At 38.4% G+C, this 23,561-nt stretch overlaps 1 protein-coding gene across 1 annotated transcript in view; it reads right to left on the reverse strand.

The window, feature by feature from the left end:
• Positions 1–23,561, reverse strand: part of LOC150081719 (uncharacterized) — a 167,107-nt gene that overhangs the window by 87,726 nt on the left and 55,820 nt on the right. Inside the window, exon 3 of the mRNA XM_090378828.1 lies at positions 5,508–6,233. Coding sequence (XP_090234954.1) covers positions 5,508–6,233 — 726 coding nt within the window. The remainder of the gene's footprint in view (positions 1–5,507; positions 6,234–23,561) is intronic.

Here is a 23,561-nt window from a genome sequence, read left to right on the forward strand (position 1 = left end):
GTTCTCAATTGCTGACGTTTTGAATGGAAATTCGTGAGTTCAACGAATGATCTGAACGTCCTTGGGCAGTAACAAAAGTAGGTGTTTGTTGACTGTTTTTTACATGTGCTTTATTGCTATTTATACGTGTATTTCTTATTCCAATGTTTTAATCAATTTAAATTTTATTTGAGCTTTTGCTATTAATAATGTAAATAATGTCAAGAAGTTGTGTGCGCCATTTTTAGTTTAACTTTGAGAATTGAATTAACTAAATTAGCATATTTATGATTATTTTAAAAATTATTTATGAATTTAGTAATTTAATGATTATAGTAAATTTATTATAAGACACACGCGCACAATATCCCAACGCATTATGTTCAGTGGAATCCTGTGCTTAGGCTTATACGGTTAGGCAATTATTTTTATGTAATTGTGAACAGCTAATTTAAGTTCGTTTAAGTGTTTCCAGTCATTGGTGAGGTTAATTTGCTAATCACCTGCGTACATTGGTTGATTGGAATGAATTTGTGACAGCTGGTACTGGAGTGCTTAACATAAAATGGATTTGTTTCTTTCTCACCCTCTCGTTTCAAAGTTCGATGGAACCATCTGTTTAGCTTTAGCGCGTGAACTTTGTATATACCAAATGCATAGTCGTGCAGATATTTTTTAACAATTCTTGTTCTTATTTGTGTTATTTTTATATCTTACCAGAGACGAAATTTGACTGACGCACTATTTCTCTGCCTGTTTTCTCTTTCCCATTTTACTGTGGGATGACTGCACAATTTTCGCCATGCTGGTCGACTGACTGACTAGCTCAATAATTTCTTTTATTGAGGTTTCAACTGATTATTCTTTTTACTTTGCACTGACTGAAAGATTTATTTTAGCGAGACACTGGTTATTCTGGAATTTTGGCACCCTTTGGATTGTGGAGAGAGAAAGGACAACAATTATGTTTGCTCAAGGATTATCTCGTAATGTTGGATTACTTTACAGAAGAGTGTAGCTGGTGGCGAAGCTACCATACCGCCAGGTATACCGGGGTCGGGGTCGCGAATAGTCAGAGGTGATTGTTTACGGACGAGAGGTGGCTACGATTCAGCCAGGCATGAAATTTTTCATGAAGTGTAAAGAGGCGGCCAGGAAGGCACACGGTGTCCTGCATCCAGGAGCAAAACTACAAGAATTTGTTGTTTCGCTCTAGGTTAGCAGCCTGCCCTGGGGAATTAACATATTTTCAAAGTGTCATGTGGGTAATGATCGGATGGGTTGTCGGTGAACAAATGTCGACCATCGACCAGTGGCAAACTATGCAACAGACACCCTCCCCCAAAACTCCAAGGGCAGATGTTGGTTGAGATTTTGGCAAACTGGAGTTCATTGAGTTACTGCTTATCACAATTGTAGAGCGAGTCACGTCACGCTTTAAAAAGATTAATTTTAAAAAATTAACCCCACGTCGCAAGTTAAAAAGGAATTTCTCTAAGCTATAATTTATTTTTATTGTAAATGAAAAGATTTGATATGTTAATGACTTCTCTAATCATGTTCGCTCAGTAAAAGTGTACGAAAAATTGAAATTATGAACATAAGTTATTTTATTTGCATTTTTTTTTCATTTTGATTTTTTATCTTGATTTTTTCCCCTCGAGTAACCGCATAGCGAAAATCGTATGGAAACTGGCAACAGCAAAAGTTCGCTGTTGGATTGATTAGTTGAATCCCAAATACGTTAATATGATGCCTCAAACAGTAATTGATATTTATATTTCTATTCTGTTTTTATTTTAAAAAAAATGCTATAATGATTATAGATTGTAGTCTAAGGTGACTGTTTATTCGCGCAATACCTTTAAAAAAAGGTAATGCGATTAATTAATGCAGCTGAACTAAAGCGGAGACTTGTCAAAGACTTATTTTATTTGTGTAGGCCTGAATTCTTCATTAATCGTGACCTCTTTGTTCTCTTCTGAATCATTTTATTAATGATTAGCAGAAGCATTTATGTTGGAAGGGCGCAGATACTCATCGAGGGAATCAGCATCCTTTTTCAGTGTTTTTTTCTTAATTGGCGTAATACTGATTACTAGGGGCACTTTTATGGACAATAACCTGTTGTAATACGAATACATAAAGCTACGTCACATTTGAATTTCTGGCATTTTTCCATTGTTTTGGTTTTCGGGCATCTTTCATTATTTCAGTTTACAACCCACAATTGGGTGTGAATTGTTAAGTTGTAACAGTTACTCCAAACAGTGTGGAAGCCATTTCTGAAATGGCCTTTCACGTATCTGACGGTTTATTCAGTCGCCATAAAGGTATGTTTTTCTGGTATATTTTCTTTATTTCAGGCAGTTTCGCGTATATATTCTGTTTTTCGTATCTGTTGATTTTTGTTCTGTCTCAATTAATTTCCTTGAACTTTATTAGAACTGTATATTGTGTGATTGAGCATTCCTTGTTTTGGAGCCTGTCTCAGGAGCGTTATATGGTTTGTTTCTCACGGAAAATAGCCTCCCCCCACACCTCACGGACACGCCAACCAGATAATAAACGCAGAATTTACTGATCCTTAGTGGCTTAAGAAGCTCAATAAATACAATACCACCGTGTAATTTCAACAATAGTTTGCAAGATCATAAAGGAAATCTAATATCCATGGATGAAATAAGCGGCTTCTCTAAGATGGCAATCTCATAGTAGTTATCCAGATAAGGCCCTTGACAACATTCCGTCACCTTTCAAAGTAGTTGAAGATGTATAGATATATATAATCAACTCTTCAAAAATGGATTGGTAAAGATTTTGAAATAGTCGCAATGTCTTCAATGTGTCAATCCACGTCATTTCAGTAGTGCCAGTATACTTCCTGTTACCAATGACGCAGTCGTAAACTTCAAGCTTAGAGAGTGTCTTGGAGCATCATCTTGAATTACTCTACAACAGCAAGATTTTGTAATGATTCTTTGCAGTTATTATGGCCAGAATCGACCCATAGTGAAAGAGTCTGCATTTTTGTTAGTGACTGTTTCGTATATGGTCAAAGCCGCTTCCGTGTTACAAGTTTTATGTCCAAATCGGATCCATGTTACTTGCTTAGCCCATGGCTTACATAGGTTGGCAGGGTCAATTCGGTAGAATTTTGGAGAACTTAAACTTATTTCTAGTATAAAAAAGATTTTGTCAAATGCGCCTTCGAGAACAGCAACTTTCAGAAATATGCTACCTCCTCCTTCTACCCCACCTGACCCTTTTCTCGCAAGATGGGAAACATGGTTACAAGAGACATCGTTTTATGCAAAGAATTTGTTGATTTCTTGGACAGTACGAAGTCAGTTGCTATTGGTAATGTTAAGGCAATGCTTTCTGATTCTTTCGATAGAACACATTTATTGTTCATAGAGATCCATTTCAGCTGGTTACCTAGTTGTATAACCGAACTTGAAATGTGGAGATTTTCTTTGAGCAGCTCAATTGGAGAGATGGAAAAAGTTGAACTGCAAATTTCAACCGTGATTGGAGGCATAGGAGAAGAAATAAGAAGAAAACACAGTAATGTTTTAGAAAAGAACTCAGGAATTCACACTTTAAGGAAAATAGATGAATTTATAAGATGGAAAGGAAATGAACTTCCGTTTCAAATAGAAGCCTCAAAAGCTCACATTTTCAAATACAACCCACTCACTTCTGTAGAAGTAGAAAGGACATTCTCTGCGTATAAAATAATCTTGGACGATAAACTGCACAAATTTACAATGGATCACTTTGAGAAATACGTATATTATTGTAAATAAAATATTCCAGGTGCGTGTTTCCAAGGGTAAACTTTTAAACAGATATTAAAACTTTTCATAAACGGTTTTTATTACTTTAACGTGTTGAATGCAAAGAAATATTGTGGTTCAATTAATTGTAATAACCGAGTAATAAATGTAAAAAAATATAGTGCATATATTAGAATTTTGGCATATTTTAGTGCCTATTTGACCTGTTTTTTAGTGCGTATAAGCTGATGTCTAGTCAAAACCAAATGTCATCGTGCTCGATTTCAATCCTCCCTTATTCCAGATGCAGAAGCTTTGGTAGAGATTAAGATCGGGGTTACTTGGCTTACAACTTGACCGCTGGTCATTTCCTCCTTGCAGGAAAGAGGCTGCACTTCACAAACTATGGTGGAATCGAGTTTTCGGTACTGTTGTACATTCCCTTATCCAGACCACCGCCCCTTAGTGGTGAACCTTGCACACTTGTGGAACTTCAACCAACAGCTTCGCGCTGGAAATAAAGCGAAACAAAAAAAAGTTACTTAAAATACCGAAAGTTGACCAAATCATTAGATTATCTTCTTCCAGTTGTTTCCATAGCACGGAACATCGTGAATCAGATCGAACTCGAAGACGTCACCCTCTAGACTGCTAGTTAGTTGTTTTTTATTGACAGTCAAGAAGTGTCGACAGGATGCATCGCAAATTTGAATTTCGGACCACATTGGAATGGGAATTTGATTCAGAGCTTCTGGGTGAAACTGGCTCCTGTTGCCAGGTTCAAAAGAGATCCAACCAAATATGAATCGGGTTACACACTATAACCCGACGGAAGGCGACTCCCTTAACATTAGTGAATGGTCCAGGCACGTGATTAGGATTGGAAAATCTGAGACTAATTTGGAGGAATGAGGACCACTGTTCGTTATCCACAGTTGACAATATTAAAGTCAAAGATCAAATCGCTGGCCAGCTAACCGTTGGCTGTGTTTAAAAGTTAACTCCTTTTCCAATAAATCCGCTGTAAGTGCGGATAGAGATTCTATGTTCAATAGGTGCAATTTAACCATAGCAGCCGTTATGAATAAAAAAAAAAAAAACACTTCAACAACCGATGTTGAGCTTAGAAATTGACTTCTACTTCATCAACACAGAACCACAGAATTTCACTACTCCTATGAAGCCTTCAAAATTTATTGGTGTGAGAAAAATTGGAAGAAAGAAAATAAATCGACATCCTCTCAATTTCTCCATTTCCTCTTCATTTTATATCTCATTCTTACATTTATCTTTCTTAATACTTCGACAATATTATAGCAATTCTCGCGGTTATATTTCCTACAAAATTTTAAGCTTTGTGTAAAATCTAATTGCTTTGCTTTACATGTAAAGCAGTGGAAATTTTTAATCAACGAATGAAGTGTGCTGTGGAGAATGGCCAGGTTAATATGAAGTTCTTGATCATAAATGATTTGCAAGGTTACTGCACGCAATTTCTTCCCCAGGCGTTAATGCACAATCGAAAAGAAGTCCAGGCGTATTGAGGTGATTTTACTGAAGAGGAATCCTTTAAAATTTCAGGACTCAGAGCGAAATTTTACGTTGAGCTTCTAAATACACCTTTTCAGTGCAGCATTCGCCGCGAATTAGCATTAAAAAGAATGGGCGGCGCTTTTAAATTCAAACTCCTTATTTTGAAGAGTCTGAATTTAGTTCTCTCAAAGTTAGGGAAAGAAGCGAGCTACTTACCTTCGATATTAAAACTTTCAAAGTCAAACGTGGTCCCTTCGTTCCCAGAAGGACTGGATGGAACAGACTGGGAAAGTCGACTGCCGTCTTCTTTTTTACCCGTCAACGCGTGCTTCATTCGTGTCCACCGGGACTTCCTATGAAATGGAGGAGACGATGAGGGAGTTTTAGGATGTTCTTTCTCGGTGTCGGCGCTGGCTACGGATCGAGACTGCGTGCATGGACTCGCATCGTCCGCACCGGGAGATATAAGGGACAGAGGTCGTGGTTTCTGGCGCCTTTTTTTATCGCTCGGAGGAGGTGCTTCATTAGATCTTTCTTCGCAGCTAATTGAGGTGCGGGAGTTGTTTTTTTTGACTATTTCTTCCAGATGTGCATCTGCCACTTGGCATGCGTGCGAAGGACACTCTCCGAGACAGTGATAATTTTTCCTTTGCTCACTACCATCCCTCTGGGTTCTGGAATAGCGTCTTTGGCGGTGACTGTTGCTTTCGTGATGATTGGTTGTCACTTCAGTGCCTTGATCACTGTCCTTCTTTTCTTTGGGGGTTCGTAACGAGCTGTTACTACACCCTTCGGTCTTTTGATGCCTCCCGTCTTTCCGCGTTTGGATCATCGTTTTCACTCGACCCCAAGGGGTCTTGTGGGATTTCTTACCCTCTTCTTTCTCTTCTTTCAGCATCGTCCATTGAACCGTCTTGGGACATTCTAGTGTTTTTGATTTCTCTGAAAAGATAGCAATAACCAGTGTTAGACATTACATGGTCATATATTTATTTATGATTATCTTTAGTATATTTTAATTATTTGGAACATAATTTCGATTATAGATCTAATAATTCAGAATAGAGTAGAGGATTCGTTTGTGGAATAATGCTGGAACTACGAGAATGTAGGACGTCATTTTATTCTATAAAAATGTACAGCGATACCGTAACGTTGGCCTATCGATCATTCTCTTGAGCGCATATTGCGGCAAATTTTAGGATTAGTCAATTCGATATATCTTTTGCATTTTGTAAGTTGAAAGCGTTTTTTTTTTTGGTTAAACATTTGCGCCTAAGTATTTAAGGTCACGAGACCTCAGTATATTGTGCCTATAAATTCTGCCTATTCTATTATTAGTTTGCTGCTTTACGGAATGAAAAAGCAAATTCTAGAGGGAAAAAAATAAGGCAACCGCGGTGTATAATAATGGTTTGGGTAATGTTTCGAGGTCCTTGCCGGAATCCATCATCACACCATACTTGGCTGAACTGTTAACAGTCTCCTGCTTGCCGAATGTTTTAAGTCTCCTGAGTGAAGGAGATTTAGGAATTCGGAAAGCAAGAGGATGTTAATAGTACAGCCAAATAAAGATTTTTTTTTTGAAAAAGTCGTTTTTCATATCAACTTGAATTAAATAATCCCTTCCTTTACAGATTGAGTGGATACTAGGGTCCTCTGACATTCTTAATGTCCAGAGTTAATCCTTCAAGATGGTTCATAAAGAAATCCCTTTCTTCCGGGTTACAGGCACAATTTAAGTTTGAATTTCCAGAAGAAATAGTGATGATAAGATATTAATTTTGCATTTGCTGCTGAGTTATGAGGTTGCCCATTGTCATGATGAGAAAACAACCCCTTTTGAAAGCAGTCCTCGATATTTCTTGCGAATATTGGTTTAAACTCCTCTCCAAACATGGCACAATACCAGTAGCGTAGCTACCCTTTTTCGGACCGGGAAGCAAGGAACATGTTCGGGCCCCCTACTTAATTGTACGCATGCTTACAACGCAGTGCAATTAAAACGTAGCTGGGTCGCAGTAGTTAAGTACTGCACACCAGATTCCCAAGAGGGCAAAATTTCTAATTCTCTAGACGTAGAGTTTCACGAAAATAGATTTTGGAACATCAACAAATACATTCCCCACGTCATAAATAAATTACATTATAACGGTAGAAATTGACCATTACTCAATGGCCAGAAAAATCCGAACTTAAAAAGAGAATAAAACATTTACATTTAGTTATTGCTTTAAAATATTTCTAAGCCCGAAGCAAGTTCGAGTTCTCGTTAGCGTTAAGCAAATTTTATTTTGTTGTTGAACTGTCTGACTGATGTAAAACAAACCAAGAGATGCATGCAGGACAGCTTCGTGATTAGTTCGGATAATCGAGGTTTCGGATAATCGAGGTCCATCCAGTGGTAGTGTTATTCAATATGTATTTCGACATAATAGAAGCCAAGATACACAGCAATCTGTTTAACGTTTCTTTTTACACCGAAGAAATAAAATAGTCTTTTTTTTTTTTTTTTTTTTTATATTTGTCCTGAGTTTTCTCAGGAAAAAGCTGTGCCACAGTGACGTATGATAAAACTGAATACGGAATCTAAACACCGAGGAACTGTGGAATAACTAGAATGTTACTGCAAGCCGTGTATGTCAAGGTTAAGTTCAGGAAGACATTAATTTTAACCTCCCCTTGACACTGATGGATACGACTTTTAAACAGACATCGAGACCTGCAGTTTAAACATCTAAAGATCTGCACAGCTCCAAGGCGTTTTACGTCCATAAAAACAATCATTAACTAATGAGTTATAAGCACGAGATGCTAATCTAATAAACACACGGTTGGCAGCGAAGAACTGACATAATTCTGCAGCTGTGAGAAGTAATAAAGCACCAGATTGGCCCACGTGATGTCATTAGGCGTGTTTGTTGGTCGTTACGAAAGGAAGGAAGGACATCAGTAATTGTGCCAAAAGAGAGAGAGATATTATCAGTGCATGCTACGTAATGTGTCCCAGTGATATCTCGAGGGGACTCGGTAGAGGTGAGATGACTGAGAATAGAAGGTGGCAAAGGTAACTGGGAAGCAAGGACAAATCGCGCGATGGGCTGCAGTACAAGAGCAGTAATGACGAGAAAGCGGTAACGATTCTTGGTGGAAGATTTGGTAAGTGGTCTAAACGGACGCTTCGGCCATCAATCCTACTGAACCTCCAAAAGTGAGCGGAGAAGCAGAACGAGTTTTTACGACTTCTCATTTCTGCGTCCGAGAAATGAGCAAAGATCGTCAGATTAATGGTTCAGAGTGCCATCAACGTTTATTCATGATATTCACTTATGATTGTCTTCTTTTGTTCTCTCCACGATGTTGTTGCCATCAAGAATAAGTGGTTTAAAATGAAAATTGCTGGGTTTTTTTCCATCATTATAAACTTTGTTGCTGTTTATGGGCCTTGTGGAAAACGGGTTACCCAACTTCGGACTGTTTTTCTCCCGATATTCCATTTTATTTTCATAATTGTGGTATTTGGGCAGAGTTTGCTAGTTGATTCAATCCGCCCGTGGCTGCTAAATACATTAAACGATTGCATTCGTTGTCAAAATTGTAAGTTTTTCTGACCTAGTGTTTGTGCCGGAGTATAAATGGAACATTTTTTTCTTTATTTTATTTAAAAACTTTTAAATACGCTTTCTTTTAAGAAAACTATAACAATCATCCAGTTTTTAAGGGCGTTAGCATATCTGCATAATGCGTCTATTTTCTTCACCATGTCTGTCCGTCCGCGTGTATATACCTCGACTCCCAGTGGATGGATTTTTATTAAATTTTATATTTAGCTCTTTCAGAAAGATTTGTCCAACCTTTCCAATTTCCAGTAAAATCGGACCTGCAGAAATCCGACAGTTATTATTTATTTTTTTCATTCATTTCCCTTTAGGTATCCCTAAACGTGTAGTGTAGTTGAAGCAGTAGAGATGTTGCCTTGGTTTCCGTGTACCGATTAGAGGAATGAAAAGGCCATATGGAGGATGCGCAGAAACGAAATATTTTTCGTTCGCGCACGTAAACTTTACTAGCTCGTTTTTTTGTTATCAGTTTACTAAATATATAAATCATGAACTGAATTATTGCTATTTTTCTTATTTTATTAATCGTAGCAGAATCTTTCAATTATTATTAAAATCCAAGAGGAAATATGTAAAGTATATGTTGAGTGAATAGTACGTTTTCATGTGTAGTGAAGTGAAAACAATTACTTTTATATAGTATTAATTTATTAATTAACAAGGTAATTCATTATTCACTTTTCACCGTTAATCAAAGAAAAAAAATGTAATTAATTCAAGAATAAAAGTGTAACGCGCCTGAAATGTAACGTACCGCGTACATTAACCAACTTCTATCATTTATTTGGAGCACGAACAGCAAGAGGGGGTGGCAATGTTCCTAATTCAGTTACTAAAAGGGAGTTTTTAAGGCGTATCAATGGTAATACTTTTGATACGATCAAAATTCACTTTAACAGAGACTGTGCACAGATTACATACCCATATATTGGAAAACGTTTCATTCTGTTTAGTACTGAAATATAGTAATAAAATTACATAGAAGTTTAAGTTTCCATAGAAGTTTAAGTTTACATAAAAAGAAGTTTACATAGAAGTTTAAGTCTCCAGAATTGGATGATATAGTGAGCTGTCAAGCACACGGCTTCTTCGTAAAAAAAGGAAATGGTGCACATTTCTCTGTAGCGGTGATTCTCCTAAATTACCGTCACGAACGAACACCCTCCGGTAGAAGAAATACCGCAGAAAAACAAAGGGCCCTCCGAAAGTTCTTAAAAATATATTTTTTTTGTAGGTGAACTGTCCTACTTTGAAGAAAATATCCTAGAAGTAATATTATTTGCATGTTTTATTTTTGACTTGACCCATTTATCAGTGAACTGAAGCATTATCTTTATATTTTCTGATTTCTATTAATTTACTGTTAAATTTAATTTTATTTGCTCATATTTTTAATGATTTCGACATTCAGTACGTGACACTCGAGGTTTGCTGCGGTTCGCTCTCAGTTGTGGCCCGCCTCCTCGCGGCGTAGACGGGTATCAGGACATTACACCCTGGTGCTTGTTGCTTCCTGATAGCAAAGCGGCCAGAAACAACTAAACAACATAACAAACACATACACGGCACAAACATATCATTACACACATTTCTGGCCTTTCTGGAGTTTTGTAACATCACAGTGTACCACGGCGGAGTTCAACTAGCGTTTGGGAGCCACCTTACATAAGATATTCTACATGTCCACATGCGGGTTGATTTCGATTCGTCAGAAAAGATGACGTTGTCCCATTGCTCTTTTGTCCATGAAACATGCGTTTTAGCCCAAGCAAGTCGCTTCTTCCTCATTTGTTGGTTCAACAAAGGCTTCTTCTTGGGCCGATAGGCATGCAGACCACGTTCCGAAAGCCGTCTTCGGATAGTTCGTGCACTTGTTTCAACACCAGAGGCCATCTCAAAGTCCAGTTTGAGATCAGGAGCACTAGCATGGCGATTACGAAGGCATAGCCGTTTCAAATATCTATTTTGTCAAGGTGTAGTCACTGTCTTACTGCCTGATCCAGGTGTTCTCTTCACATCACCAGTTTCACGATTTAATTTCAGCACCCGGGATACTGTTGACTGGTGGCAGCCTATTTTATCAGCGATAGCACGCGTAGAAAGCCCTTCCTGGGACAGAGCAACAGCTACACTACTTTTTTGAGCGTGTATACCCTTCCAACGCCGTATATATAGAAACGGCTTAAGCAATACCATGCAGTTACTGGCTGATGCAATAGAAGCGTTATCTGGCGCAATACCTTTGCTTTGCGCATATAGAAAACAAAATGACTGTAATCAAACAATATCTTATACGTTTCACTACAAATGTTAATTTTTTTAAGGTTATGGAGTTTTTTTGTAGATCCCTGTTAGAATTTGATAAACTTTTGGCATACCCTTCCCTTCAACGAATTCCTGATGTGTGAATGCAGATGCAAAATGCCTATTCAGTTTGTCAGAAACCTGAGCACTATCATCAACAGTTAAACCATTGATATGAAATGCAGCAACGTGATTTATCCTCTTTCTTCTTAGTGTCTACAAAGAAGTCTTTGCTGCTTTTCCTGGCATTCTTTGACAGTGACCTCCCTTAATCTTCATTAGCGTGCCTAATATCTTCTTTGTCTTGATTACAGATTAGTTTATATCTACCATAGCTTTTTGTATCACCTGATAATTTATATGCATCTCACGCATTTTAGTTCTCTGACACAAGTATCATCAGTTCATCTGACATCCATTTAGGTCTGAGCCTGGAACATTATTTCTTGGTATGAAAAACCCAGTAGCTTCTACAATAACATAAAATGCTTACCATTTGAATTTGCTGTTGGCAACTTCTTCAGTTGGTCATACTGCATAGAATTTAAAAACTTTCTGAGAGCGGGGTATACTGAAGGATGTAACTACTGTCAAGGGCAAAAGCCCTTCCTTTTGCCTTTGACAGTGATTACGTCCTTCAGTAAATCCCGCTTTTGTCCACTCTGATCACAGTCACCTAGTGGTTTTTTTATTCGCAATTCATAGCGCATATAGAATCGCTTTTTGATCATAATCAGACATGCTGATTATAATCAGCATGTCTGATTATTCCAACATGCTCCTGTAGAAAACAGTTATCCAGCAAATCCACAAAAGCCTTGCTTGTGTGCAATTCACAAGTTCCAATCAATATCGGGAAAATTAAAATCTCCCATTATAAGACATTCTGATTTACTGGGCCCTGTCTATTTTTCCGTATAGTTTTTCGGTATACTCATTACAATTATTAGGCAGGTAACGCACACAACTTTTTTTTTTGGTTTCCCAATGCTTGTTTGTTGTAGAGTTTTAGGCGCATCAGTTGCTATGGCCATATTGTGCATTATACATAACATTGAGTGTGTTCTGCGGTCGATTTTATATTTTCATCACGAAAATCCACCTTTCCTGAAACAAAAACCATTCTGCCTCACTTGATACAGACTAACTCAGCTACGTTGTGAAAAAGGCCCATAAAAATTCCACACATCATCGACGGGATTCGAACTGAGTTCTTTTCCATCCGGTGATGGGAGGTTTAGGAGGAATCAAGCAAACAGAAAATGGACAACAGAACACACGCAATTTACAGACATATTATTATGTACGGCCGATTATGGTCTAAGTTGCTGATGCGCCTAAATCCCTACAACAACAACTGTACACATTGTCCTCTCCATATTCAAATTTTGAATCTCCCATATCTTGAGTGACACCATGTGTCTGATATCCCCATAGTGTTTTCACTGGATGGCTTGACTAGGACTTTAAATTCATCAAATTTATTAACTGTGCCCCTAGAATTATTGTACATGCAAGTACATTGAGTGGACATAAATCATGGGATACCTACCTAGTAACGTGTAGGCCCACCTTTCGCCCAGATAAGGATAGTAACACGGCGAGGAATTTAGTTCACGAAAGCGTTCCACAAGTATTTCCATCCATGCTTGATGCACCGCTGTCCATTCTGTCGCATTCCGGGTGGACGATCCAAAGCTCGAACAGACCTTTCCACAGCATCTCAAAGATGCTCCATGGTTCATGTCCGGTGAACAGGTAGGCAATTCCATGGTAAAATCTGCGGAATGCTCTTCGAACCATGTTCTAGTCACCACGGCTCTGTGGGGAGGCGCATTGTCCGTCCTCCTGGAAGAGTCCATTGCCCTGTGGGTGCACGATGACCATGAAGGGATGCAGATGGTCTGCAGGGATGGTCACGTAACCTGCACTGTTCAGAGATAAGTCTAGAATAGATGCACCAGAGGTCCCATAACTGGCGACTTTTTCCCAGAATGCTCTTTACCTGTTAAGTAAATCCTCAGATCTTTTATTCCTAATATCATTAGTACCAATATATACAACAGTATCACCTTTTGTGCCCTTAAAAGAAAATATCTTTCTACAACTTCATTAACTTTTGTGCCCTGCAATCATACTCTCGGCATATTTCTACCTGCCCTTTTTGTTTGCACAATATATATTTCGGCACAATAGAGTCACCGACAACAACTACCTCCTGTGAAATTATGGAATAGTCGTCTCCCGATACTTTTTTGGAGGGAAGCCTATAGCGATTTTCGAGTATCAATAATAATAATAAAAAAGAAAAACGATCAAAATTAAACTGACAACAAAACTTTCCTCAAAAAAAATCACTGTTGTTTTTTGAGGATCTCCTCAACATCCAAAATAAAAAATCCCTGTTGTTATTTTGGATGCTGAGAAAGCAGAGATTTATCGTATGCCTTCCCTGTAGGAAACCAGGTTAATGAATAATCTGCTTAAAGTCATTAGTAATACAAGTTTATCAATTATATCGGTCATTGCAATTCGGAAATCGAAGGAAAAGTTGGGGTTAAAGTGATCTGTGAGAGACAATAAATGAATTTGATAAAATGGAGTAAAAATATTTCTAGCCAAGTGACATCAAAAATTAGGAGATATCAAATTAGGAGCTGCCTGATAAAAAGTAAAAGCGAGGACATATGCGAGTATCTTCCTTAAAGCGCAAAGATAATTAAGTGTATAATTAGGGCAAGTGAGAAAGAGATGTACAGATTACCTTTGAAAAGAGTAAGGAGTTCAGAAGATTCTGGGTTTTAACTTTTTTGAGATTAGAACTGTGAAAAAATGCCACAGAAATAGATCAGGGATCTCTTTGTTTAGCTATCATGGTTATTTAGAAATAAGGCTAGATTGCTCGTGCTGTTGTTGTATATATCGATTAGTAATTGGAGCTATCTTTCTTTTAGAACCTCACAGATTGAAATCTGCTATTTTCAGTGATGCCAAATGAACCCTTGTTTTCTGCGAAAAATCAAAGGCACCAGTAATCTGATGACAATGCTCTTCCAATAACCAAACCAGTCGACAACTTCTTTCATCGCGTTTGTCATTTGATCTCCAGCGATGGATTTCAACCGCATTTCAAAAGGATGGATTTCATAAAATACACGCAGTTTGCGAACTCCAGATTTATTACGTACATAATTAAAATATAAAGAATTCCCTCGCCCCGTTTCGTGTGGTGGCTCTGCGGAGATAAATTTATTGCTAATTGAGTGGAAGATGGGGAGGCTCTTCGGGGAATTGAAAGTGATACTTTGCTTGCAGTCACAATTCTCAATTCATTGACTGCAGACGCATCAATCTGACGAGAGTTGTATTTAATTAGTAGAGGACAAGAGGAAGCGAAAATGAGATAGTGGAGTTTGTCTGGTGCTTGGATTTAACATTTTCAGTTTATCGATATGCAGAGAGATAAGATCATCAAATTGTGAATGTTTTCAAACTTAGTTTTATTGATAAATTAAAATAAAAATGACAGAAATTGCCTTTTTAATTGACGGGTAATACTATTTCGGCTTGTATTGAACTGCCTTCGCCCTCGTGATTAGCACAGTTGATAGAATAGTCGTAATCCCCACACCGAGTGGAAAGACCTAAGCTCGAGTATTGTTGTTGATGTGAAGAATGTTTATGGGCCTTATTCACAACGTGGCTGAGTTAGTTGGACTCTGGCGAGGGTAGCATCGTTTTCCCTCCCGGAAACTCGGATTTTTTTTGTCCAGCAGACAGAAAATCGACCACAGAACACACGCAAGTTACAAATAATATACAGGGAGCAATATGGCCTTAGTTGCTAATGCGTCTAAAACCCTACAACAAAAAACTCATCGTGTAACATGGTACAGTTGCCGATGCGCTGTTTAAACAACTGTTACTGCGACGACTGTCCACTGCCTTCTGTGGTAGATCATAAGAGATTAGAACTGTTACAAGCCTCATGTTGGGTATAAATTCATGATGCCTTTATTAACTTTCTGCACAATGCGGCAAGTGAAAGTGGTAGTGCAAAATCTAAGTGCAGAAATTAATGAATAAGTAAACATTATTGTATGGAGAATGGTGTGTAATATAATCTTAATAGGTACAATACCAGACGTTTGAAATGTAGTTGATAATCGAAATTGGTAAATAGCTATGGGTAAAAAAGCTTTTGAGAAACGAAGAAGTATATTATGTAGGAGGTTAGGAATTAGTTTAAGGAAAGGATTGGTAGGATGTCTGGTAGAAGTGTGGTACTTGATGGAAAAGAGAAGTGATCGCCGAGAATGGAAGATAAAAATAAAGCTAACGAAGATATTGGAGGAAGATGAGAAAAATAAAATGGGTTGATTAAGTGAGAAATGAGGATTTTTTGAGGTTGGGTGAGGAGAGATGTTTGATTGAGATAATAGATGGAAGATGAATTGGATTGGGCATGCTTTGAGAGGAGAGGTATTCATAAAGGATGCGACTGAGGGAAAAGTTGGGGGGGAGAGACCCAGAGGGAGATAGAAACACAATGATAAATGAATTGAGAGGGGGATCGTGAATATGGAAATGTGAAGAGGAGGGGGCTGAAGGTAGGGAAATATGGAGAAGTAGTTACTGAGTGCTTCGTAGACCTGCCCTTTACAGCACTTTTGTTATAAATCGAAAATGCCTTCTATGGATGGTACCCACACAGAAAATTCAGATTGCCATCAAGAGATATACTCAATTTGGTTGAGCTTCTACAGAAAGAGGGTGTTCAACTTTAAAACCTCTTATCCGTACCATTTTTAATATTATGGAAATAGTTGAGGTAAAGGACTTACTCTATAATATAATTAACATGATTTTTTTAAATAAATTATTCAGATTTAGATCTTTAGACAGTCGATCGCCAGTGAATTCACTCGGAAAACAGTGAAGACAAGTTGCATACAAAATTTTGACCCCTAAAATACTCTGCAAAAATATTTTCATAAATAAATAAATAACTATTTGTTGTCAGAAATACAGGCAAGCCCATCACGGTCTTGTGGCTAGAGTGTCAGGAATTAACGAAATTTACAGATAATATAACAATAAATTAATTACAAATTGGAAAAGTTTGGCATGAGTCCTCAGTTGTATTTGGAGACACTTCTCTGACCTTCAGTAGCTTTTGATCAGTTTGGCTAGCTATCTCTTTTCTGTAGGATTTGCTAGAGACATACTTGTTACAGTCGATCCTCAGTTGATTAATTAGTTGAAGTGCAAAGTTGGGGAATAGCCTGTCCGTTTGTTGGAGTCAGTTGAGTTTAGAAATGTACAATTGATGTAGATCAATCGTTAATGATACCAAACTAAGCTCATCGTTTTCACTCTTAATTTTAAGCTGTTTCTGGGCGCGTTTGCATATGCATTATATTATTATTGTCTTCAGCATATCTATCCGCCAGCACGAACAACTCGATTTCTTTCCAGAACGATTTGTCGGCCCACCCTAAATTTAATTAAAATCAGGTAAATAGAAACCCAATTATTATTTATTATTTTTCCAAACATATTACTTAGGCTATTCAACGAAAGGGAAGAATGTCGATATGTGTAAGAGAAATGCTCTCGGTTCGCGCATTTGAAATCGTTACTTTTTGATGGGGGCCATTTTTTGTTATCAGTTTACTAAATATAAATAGCATGAATTATTATTATTTGCTCACTCTATTATCTCAATCAAACAGAAACACGAAATAGGTTGTATCTGTCAATTGTTATCAAAATCCGGGGAGAATAAATGAGTGAATTAGAAAATTTTTTACTGCATACTACGATCCAAGGTTCTTGTTTATATTTCTTTGTTTTATTAAATCGCGAAAGATCCATGAAATTTATACTGCATTTCATTTTTTTATTAAAAATCCAAGAGGAAATAAATGAGGTATTACAAAACATTGAGTGAATACTACGTTGTGAGGTACGCAGTGAAGTAAAAAAATTCAACTAATAACTGAAAAATTCAATTAGTCCAAGAAGAGCAGTACTCATTGATAACCATTCTGTCCGTTTATCCACAGTAGCAACTTCCTAATGATGCCACATTGCTGCAATTTATTAAGCAGTCTTTCCATGTGGAACAGTATCAAAAGCTTTGCTGATCTCTAAGTATACGTCATTGGTTGTATTATTAATTTTTCTTTTAATCCCCTTGTTACTGCATCTCAGTAGCTAAGCAGATTGGTTGTGTCATATTATGTTTCCGGTTGGGAAGGCCCCTACTATCCACGCATGAGACCGACTAAATTCACCCATAGAGTGAAAAAAAAAAAAAAATCATAAGTTCCTCACGTCATTGCCTGGATGGAGAAATTTGTACAGCTCTAGTCTATTGGAGCCTCCTCTAAACCCCAAGGATGCAGTCATAATTATAGCTAATGGTTTACTTCTTTTGCTGCTTCTTTTAATATAATTGTAAGGATTCTATCCATCCCAGGCGCACTATTCAGTTTAAGCTTTAACAATGCCTCTTCCACTTTCCTCTCAGTTATCACAAAATCATTTAGGTCCCAGTTAACATAAGCAAAGAATTCTTTTCTGCCTTTCTTTACATTCTTAGCGAAATACTTCTCATAATCTACCTTGGTTTGCCTTAAGCCCCTTAGTGACTTGATAGCTGACTAGTTTGCACTTACTATAGGTTTATGTGTCCTTTTTAATTTATAACTGGTGTCATCAGTTATAAATTAAACATCCATCAGGTGAACACCCATCTTAGTTGATATAAAAAGCGTAGTGACTTCTCTGATTTTTCTCTTAGTGCTCCCTATTGATGGTAGTTATGTAAATCCCACAACCGTACGCTATGATCACTGCCGACTAGTGGTTCCTTTATCTGGAGATTCTTAATGCATCATGAGTCGCTGCTGATAATCAGACCAAGAGTACTGCTCTCTTGTGTTTCTTTACCAAGACCATAGCTCTTCCTCCTCCCCCCCCCCCTGTTCTTTCCGTATACATAGTTCCTTCCACTTCCAAATTCCTCAATTATCTCTGATTGGCACCTTTTTTCTGATATCGCTATAAAGTCTGCATTTAGTGCCTTTATGAGTACTTCAAATTCGTAAAATTGATTTATTATGCTCCTAGCATTAGTATACAAGCACATATACGTGCACTTGTTTTTGCGAAACAAAGCTGAAATACCTGACAAAATAATATATTCTCTCGCTTTAGTTTTTCTAGTGCTTATGCCACACTAAATTTTATATTTATTTCCGATTTGCAGAGAGCGTAATTTTCTTTCTGATTCTAGAAATCACGAGAATTGTAAACTAGTTGGATATTCCCATTACGTATATGTCATATTTTAATTCCCTATTTAGTAACCGACTTTTATAAAACGAGTTATGCGTCCAGCAAAGTTGGCATGGGAAAATATAGTTGGTATTGCGTTATTATCTCCGGTGTATGACAGATTGTAACTACCTTTTTAAAGGTAAGTGTATTTCTAAAGCTGTTTTTTGCAATTTAGTATCCAGTTTTCTCTCTGACCTCTCGCTGCTGGTGATGATAGATGGTTCTCTGTCTTCTAACCTCTCCACTTATGGTAGTGTTCCCCCAAGGTTCAGTTTTTTCCTACGCTTTACCTCTTGTATATTAATTACCTTCCATTGACCAGAAATTCTCTCCATCGTTTTGCTGATGATAGCACATTGAATTCCACCTTCCAGTTTGAGAAACCTTGCCCTGCACAAACAGCTTCAACTTCTTGAATATCCATTACCAATTCCTGAAATGTTGCTCCCCAGGTAATTCTCAAATGGGGCGAAGATAACTTGGTTGATTTGAATCCGTCTAAAACTCAGTCCTGTCTTATATTTCGCAAAAAAAGATTCTTATCTTTCACGACACTGATTTGTAGACAAAATCATATATCTCTATTAGGGATTATCCAGATTTCTAGCCTTCTTGGCATAAGCACATTACAGATATTGCTTCCTCTGCATCTTAAAAAAACTGGATTTTCTCTTTCGCTCTCGGCGTTACCCCCCACAAGTGGGGCAGTGCTCCCAAACCTCTCAACCTTCTAGACTTCATTCAAAAGAGGGCAGTAATAACCATTTCTAACAAAGTCTCCGCTCTCTGTCTTATATACGTTCTGTTCTATGCCTTTTCTATAGATACTTCCATGGACACTGTTCTTTGGAATTAGCTTCTGTAATTTCCCCTCTCTCTTACAGACTAGTTCGAACACGTTCCGCAACCAGTCAGCATAGTTTTAATGTCAAACTTTTCACGCATAGTTAATGAAAATTACACGATCTGGATATTTCAAGTCTGCTGTCAACAAGTATCTTCTTTAATTTTTTTTTAAAACCTTCAACCCACGCACGTTATTAAGTACTATAGGTTCTAATACCTTTCATGTTTGGAGTTTTCGTAAACCCCAAACACGAAGGACTCGCTACCAGCCTCACTTTGTCAGGATGAGACAGAAGACGTATGCAGGAATTTGGGCAGTGCCCCAGGAGCTCGTTGGTGTGCATCAGCCAGAGCTGCTTTGTCGGTACTTCCTGAGGTGCATACCCTTATCTCTCTCTCTGCGCATCTGATATATGGTGATCTGTTTCTGCTTCCCACCTAAAAAAAGTACACCAGTCTGGAATGTTGGTTGCTCAGATGGATGAACAGGGTGGTGGACCAACCTTTTACTATCTCCAGATCCATCCTCCAAGCTAACCTAGGCAAAACTTCTCATCACGAAAAGAAATACACTCAAGCTAGCACGGCTTATCACAGGCCGAACTGATGCTCCATCTATATCTCTATTAATCTCTGGCCCAAAGAAGACAAGAGGAGAACACCCCGACTCCTGCCTCCCTCTGCGGCTTACGCTTACAAACATTGATTCCCTTAGCGGCATGTTTCGGGCCAATTGCCTCCAGATCTATAATTAATTAGGCCTCCGCCCTGATAAGTTCTGCGAGGACAAGCTCTACAGAAAGGAAAGCCTTAAGAACTGTTACCAGCTATTGAATCTGTGACGATCATCTGGACTTTTTTGCCTGCTGCATTTATTTGTTTCTTTTAATTCTGCTTTGCTGTTTATTATTAGAAACTTTGTTTTTTATTTCGAGATTTTGTACGTTAATTCTGTAAATCCTCAGGTCACGCATGTAGTCTTATACATTACACCTCACTATGTAAATTGCACACCCTTCTGCCACAATCCCGTCCCGGGGTGACCCACAATATCTTGTGGTAATAAACTGATAATAATAATAATAAAGTAGCTGAGTGGTCAGTTCAGGACTGTAGTGGCATACTTGTTTGCGTTAACCGTTATTCGAGCCCACGTTATTCCTAAACAAGGCTAATTATTGCGTTATTCATAAAAGTGATTTGTTGTATAATCCTTCGATATTAATAATAATTCCTACCAGTTCCTGTCTAGTAGCCCATAAAGCGGCGAATATTTTTGTCTTCATATGGGCGAAGTGTTGAGCAAAGGTGAGTCTGTCATCCCACTTAAGACCCAGGTCCAGGTGAGAGTGCACTTTTTCCACACTAGATCCGTTCACAGAGATCGAGATGTCATTTTTATTCTGCTTGTAAGTTATGGTCATTTGGGCAGACTTCTGTGCATTAATACGGAGCTCGATGCAATCCAGATAGTTTTTCAGTAGTGGGTTGAACCATTCTTTTGTTCTCTCAGATATTTTGATTTCTTTTGCTGCTTCTTCCAATGCTGTTTGGTATAGCTTTTTAGCGATCATTTTTAAAGCTTCGTCTACTGGCTTTTCTTGCAGGTCATTCCAGTTGTAACTAGTTAGATGATTGAGGTTGAATTCTGCATTAATAAACTTCACGGAAAAAAGATACTTTGCTTTTCCCAGTTCGTGTGCTTACCCTGCATGTATTTATGGATCTTAAATTCTACTTCAATGGGATTGTGATCCGATATGAACTATGGTACAACAGCTCGAGTTGCTGCAATCCCCTTGGCACTGGTGTCGAAAGCTGCGTTAAGTGCAGTGTGCCTAGTGTAGCATCCAGCTCTTTCTTGGCCTCCCTGTGTTTCGGAAAAGGCAAATTAAAATCTCCCGCTATTATTGTGTCGACTGACGGCTTTCGATTTGCAGCAAGCCAAGCATAGAGTTCGTTCCTTGTCTTCTTTGTGTGCTCAGGTGGGAGGTATATGATGCATAACTGTATAACTGCACGTGCTCTTTTAAAAAGGTAACGCAAATTCCTTCAAAATTATTGGAATTGGTTGTTCGTTCTCTTATAGACTGATATTTATTTTGATAGCAAATTATAACTCCCCCTCCTCGTGCATCAACTGTTCTTCCGGTTCCCACACATTCGTAGTTTGCTGCCGCAGTTAGCCGATCTAACTGTTTTCCATTTCCCAACCAGGTTTCGATTAGGCAAATGAAATCCAGGTCCTCGTACATCATCATCGTTTGTAAGGTGTGGAGCTTATTTGAGATGGTCCTCACGTTTTGTGCAAACAAGTGGATATGATGTTCTGCATCCCCAGCTGGGGGGAGTTTTTTTGATTGCTATTGAGCCCGATTCCTTGCATCATTTTTAACCAGTGGTCTGGCTCATCTGTAGGGCCTGACCTACTGGCCAGGCACTTACGTCTTGTAGGCGAGAGATTATAAAGGAGGAGTAAGGTGGGTGTCGTGTTTTCACTTGCTTTACTTCCACAGTTATCCCATGTTCGCCCTCACACGTGGCTTTAATGTTTCTGGGCTGTGTTGTGGGCTGCAGCCTTGATACAAAAATTTGCTCTCTGGTTGCAACGGAAGTAATGTTGTAGATTTCAGAAAACCGTCTGTTTGTTTCAGGTGTGTTACAGGAAGACGTGTTAACATAATACTTTCTATGTGAACTGGCTTACGTCCTCGGCGAGAGCAGGAATGAAATTTTGGGAGGGGCGGGTTTTTCTATCCACAAAAGTGTTCTGCTTTTTAGGTAGCTTAGCGATGTGCGCATAAGTGAGTGGGTTTGCAAGAACATAATCTGAGGAGGAAGAGGTAACTCTGGCGTTCGTACTCTCGGAATACATGCATGCCCCAGTCATTTCAGTGGTTCCTGTTGCCCTAATATTTCTGAGACTTCTTTATTTTAGTTTCGACATTTCCTTGTGCCGCCCCTAAAGTTTCACTCGGTTTGGTGCTATTGCTTGCGAGGTCCTGTTGCAAACAGACAGTTCGCGGCCGGGCTTGAAATTCACATATTATTTGACTGTCTTGTAGTTTTGCAATTCGTTCTGATATGTTTTCCCCCGAATTCCATTCGTTTCTTGTCTTCTGTTTGTGATTTTCAATGCTTTCTATCCTCCTGTGCAATCCATGCATATCACTTCTACTTTTGTTTGGATAGCTCTGCCTCGCATAGCAAGTTTCATCGGTTACGGGGGCCACTGAGCCACTCTGTGCAACGAGGACGGATTCAAAGCATCCTAGCTTTTCTCCTCCAGTGGTTTAAGGGTGTGCAATATTCTACTGTTTTGTTCTTTGAGAAGAAAATTCTTTTTCTGCAGTTCCTGTAGCATTTTATGTACAGGGATGAAATTGCTTGCGAGGTTTTCAGCGGCCTGCATCGAAAGCAGTCTGCATCGAAAAAGGGCTGATGCAGTCTGCAAGGATATCCTTTAATTCCGCACACGAGACATACAGGCCGCCGTAGCCTAGTGGTCTAGTGGTCAGGCGCCCGTGACCGCTGAATACGGTGCTGTTTCTTGTATTCTGTGTATCTTGTAAACTCCTCTGACCCGGAATATAAACAGAAATTTTTTTTTTATATTTTTTATATTCTCTTTCTGCCTTTCATTTGGGCTATTCAGAGTGCTCACAGTTCCCAAGGTTTCAAAAATTGAACCTTCAGGATCCATTTTCGTATGCGCGTGCGCATGTCAATTTTCGTATTTTTATTTATTAAATCTGTTTATTGCTCTGCCAAAGAGCCACCCCCTGGACAGCTAGAAGCTAGGGGGGTGATATTACACACAGAGGTTAAGACAGGGACATGTGCCTGGCGGTTACATGAGGCCCATGTATGCTTAACCCGACAGGTACAGAACTTAGTGTTTATTATTTTACATAATTAAAAGAATTAAAGGATATTATTTTCTCAAAATTGCTATAAATTACATAAGCATGAGGGAAATATACAAAATATAAAGAAATGAGGCAGTCCTTCACCGGTCGTATGCGCGTGCGCATGTCCATTTTCGTATGCGCGTGCGCATGTCAAATTTCGTATGCGCATATCAATTTTCGTATGCGTGTCCATTTTCGTATACGCGCATTCGAAAATTGTTTCGAATGTGCGTGCGCATGTC

This window comes from Mastigoproctus giganteus, chromosome 8, assembly GCF_048544385.1.
Source record: "Mastigoproctus giganteus isolate SK-2022 chromosome 8, ASM4854438v1, whole genome shotgun sequence".
Lineage (NCBI taxonomy): Eukaryota > Metazoa > Arthropoda > Arachnida > Uropygi > Thelyphonidae > Mastigoproctus > Mastigoproctus giganteus.